A 3,152-nucleotide genomic window follows, 5' to 3' on the forward strand; every position below is an offset into this window, starting at 1 on the left:
CCTACAATACGTTGAATTAGGGTTTGAAATATCCTTTCGGAATATTTTTCTCTACATTCTTAGAGAGGAAACTAAACAGAGGTAAAAAAAACGTGAAAGTGTTGCATTTTTAATACATGGAGACTTTAAAATATATTCTAAAAAAATTCATTTTTACTTTAAATATTAAAAAAAAAATTAAAAGAAAAATTTTATATACATGTCTTTAATTTTGCATAAATAAGGATTTTATATACATGTCTTTAATTTTGCATAAATAAGGATCTTTAATTTTGCTTAAATAAGGATTGCGATTAATTTCTGTGCAAATGTTGTATAATATTGAAAGAATGTCAAGAGGATATAAATGACGATATCTCGCATTAATGAAACAGAAGTTTGGAAATGTATATTCCAAGTTGCTGACTTCAGTGTATCACATTGTAAGTTAGACGTTTCTTTCGAAATCCTCTTCCAAATCTCAATGTGACCATTCCAATTAGATTCTCTTTTGTAATAATAATGAATTGAGCAATTCAGAGATGAATACTTTTTAAAATTTCTATTTTAAAACTTCAAATCATGTCCTCCAAGGATACTCTGATCGAAGAAGATGGCTTCGGATTTGTGCCAAGGCCACGTGGTACGGTACCATCAAAATTATGCGGGATTGTCAGAAGGTATTGCATTACTATTGTTACATACACAGAGGAAGAAGTTTAACTTGTGTATAATTATAATCATTTTATGGGAAATTAATATTTTGAATCACAGCTAGATATATTTATTTAGATAAACATAAAATAACATGAAATATTTTCGCTTTATCAAATTTGAATAGAAATTTTTACAAAAATAAGCAGCTTAAATGATTCTCGAAAATTTGCTTTCAATTATTATTTGACCGATGACTTATTTTGACATGAATGCTCCGCGCCAGATACACTCTGACGAATAAAAACAAGGGAATTGTTCGTTTGATATCTTGGGGTGCTAGCATTCAATCGATCAAAATTCCCAATCGAGATGGAAAACTGGCTGATGTTGTTTTAGGATTTGATGATATGGATGGTATATATATATATATAAATTGTTTGCTGAAATAAATGTGCATTTTTTGAAGAATATTGGATGCGTATAAAATATTTATTGTTAGCTATTTATATTTCAAGTTTGAATTTTTATCATTGTTATTAATTAGGATACCTGAAAAACAGATATATGGGAAGTATTATTGGCCGCGTTGCCGATCACATTCCGATGCATTTCAGCAATATAATTTATCCTCCGACGACTAAAAACGAGACTAAAAAGGATAATAATTATAATAATGGCACAGTCGCGTTCGACAATGTTAATTGGCACTCGCAGATAGTGAACAATCGAGTGGTAGGATGTAATTTATTCTGCCTAAAATCGAGCGCGAGAAATAATAAAAATTTATTGCGTCTTATATTATATTCTTTGACGAGGTGATGTCACATTTGAGTCGAGCCGATAGCGAAGGCTATCCCGGAGATGTGCTAACGCAAGTTAAATACACCTGGACAGACGATAATCAGCTTCACATTAACATTCGCGCCACCAGCACAAAACCTACCCTCATCAATGTCACTAATTACTGCTTATTCAATCTCGCCGGACACGTAAGAATTAAACGTAGAGCTTTGGTTTCATCGAAAATAACAATTTTTATCTGCTAGAAAAGATTTCAAAATTCCTTTCGATAAAAATAATATATTTGAATTATACTTTCTTACAACTTAAATTTTCAACGCAATGATTTTTTTAGGTCAAGGAAAGAAATATTGCGTTAATTTAGAACTTTTGGAATTACAAAGAAATTTTATATTTTCCTTTCAGACATTTTTATATGTCATTTCAAAGAAAAAATAATTTAAAAAGGCACAAGTTAAAAAGAAGTAAAAATCAGAAAATTTAAAAGTTCAAATAGATTTAAAAGTTCAAATTTATTTTTTTTCGATCAATATTTTATTTAAATCTTCTGTTGAGACAATATCAAAATAATTCGATTGTAGGGCACCGGCTCGAAGGAATTGAAAAAACATTTCCTCATCGTCAATGCCGACAGTTGGATTTTTATGGACGTTAAAAACCATTTGCCAATCGGTATTATATCTCCGGTCGATTGTACACCCTTCGAACTGCGTTTACCAGTTCAGTTGAATCAACGTCGATTATTCGACATACCGGGTGGCGGTTATAATCACAATCTATGCATTAATAGTCCCAGTTGCTGGTGTTATCGTTTTCACGCACGGTAATTCTTTTAATTTTATTCCGATGTACTTATACATTATTTTTTCAATTAGTTTACTTCGCCAATGTATTAACATAGAATTTTGCATCCCACTTCCGGACGATTTCTTGAAGTTTATTCGAATCATCCTGGATTGCGAGTTTATACGGGCAATGAGTTGCCATATCCCGAATATGCTTATCCTCCTGATTTGAAGAATCACAAATGGGGGGGCTGCCAGGATGCGCAAGTTAATTCTTTAGAAACTAATTCTTTAGAATCGGTAAGACTGAGTCATGTTTTAAAGAAGTAAATTTCTTCATCTAAAAGGCTTTAAAGTCCAAGATTTTTTTCTAAAATTTATAATATTGTTACTTCTCTTTAAAATAAAAGATTTGAATATGTCGGCAATTGTTAAAAATATTATATATTTTAAACAGACGAAGAAAAGAGAGAAGAGAGAAGTGGAAATTTATGGTAAAGAAGGTATTCCTTATCGCCGCCATGGTGGCTTTGCTTTGTCGCCCCAAAATTATTCCAACACTATTAATGTCAAATATTACCCTTCTTGCATGTTGTATCCCGGAAAGATTTATGTGCACGATATGACTTATAAGTTTGGAGTGATTTCCAAAGATTAAAGTTTTTGTTCTCGACTTGTCTTTCAATGTTCGATTTTTCCTTTATATATATATAAAAGAATATTGTATTGAGATTAAATTTTTTTATTTCAAATTTTTGAATGTAAAACATTGACAGAGTTATTTACAGTCAGTTATATATAATGTTACAAATAGAAAAATTTACTGTTCAGATAAGAGAAAAAATGGGAGAAGAAGAAAACAATTGTATTGTCCCGAAGTCAAATAGTAAATAGTGAATGATTTAGATGGAACGAATGGTAAGAAAACTG

The 3,152-nt window shown here is 30.8% G+C and overlaps 1 protein-coding gene across 3 annotated transcripts; it reads left to right on the forward strand.

The window, feature by feature from the left end:
- The first annotated feature begins 384 nt into the window (after positions 1–384).
- Positions 385–2,895, forward strand: LOC145968038 (galactose mutarotase). 3 transcript variants are annotated; one of them, XM_083093229.1, is made up of 7 exons: positions 385–659; positions 920–1,050; positions 1,181–1,368; positions 1,452–1,625; positions 2,019–2,260; positions 2,339–2,522; positions 2,680–2,895. In XM_083093229.1, exons 1-7 carry the CDS (start codon positions 562–564, stop codon positions 2,878–2,880), a joined length of 1,218 nt encoding a protein of 405 aa, XP_082949355.1. In that variant the 5' UTR covers positions 385–561; the 3' UTR covers positions 2,881–2,895. The 3 variants fall into 3 exon arrangements, with proteins under 3 accessions (XP_082949355.1, XP_082949357.1, XP_082949356.1); XM_083093230.1 differs by having other exon boundaries at positions 570–659; positions 821–1,050; XM_083093231.1 differs by lacking the exon at positions 920–1,050.
- Positions 2,896–3,152: the final 257 nt, after the last annotated feature.

This window comes from Camponotus vicinus, unplaced genomic scaffold (genome assembly GCF_025532165.1).
Source record: "Camponotus vicinus isolate PSW18456_S1 unplaced genomic scaffold, iyCamVici1.0 SCAF_3, whole genome shotgun sequence".
In the NCBI taxonomy this organism is placed as follows: domain Eukaryota; kingdom Metazoa; phylum Arthropoda; class Insecta; order Hymenoptera; family Formicidae; genus Camponotus; species Camponotus vicinus.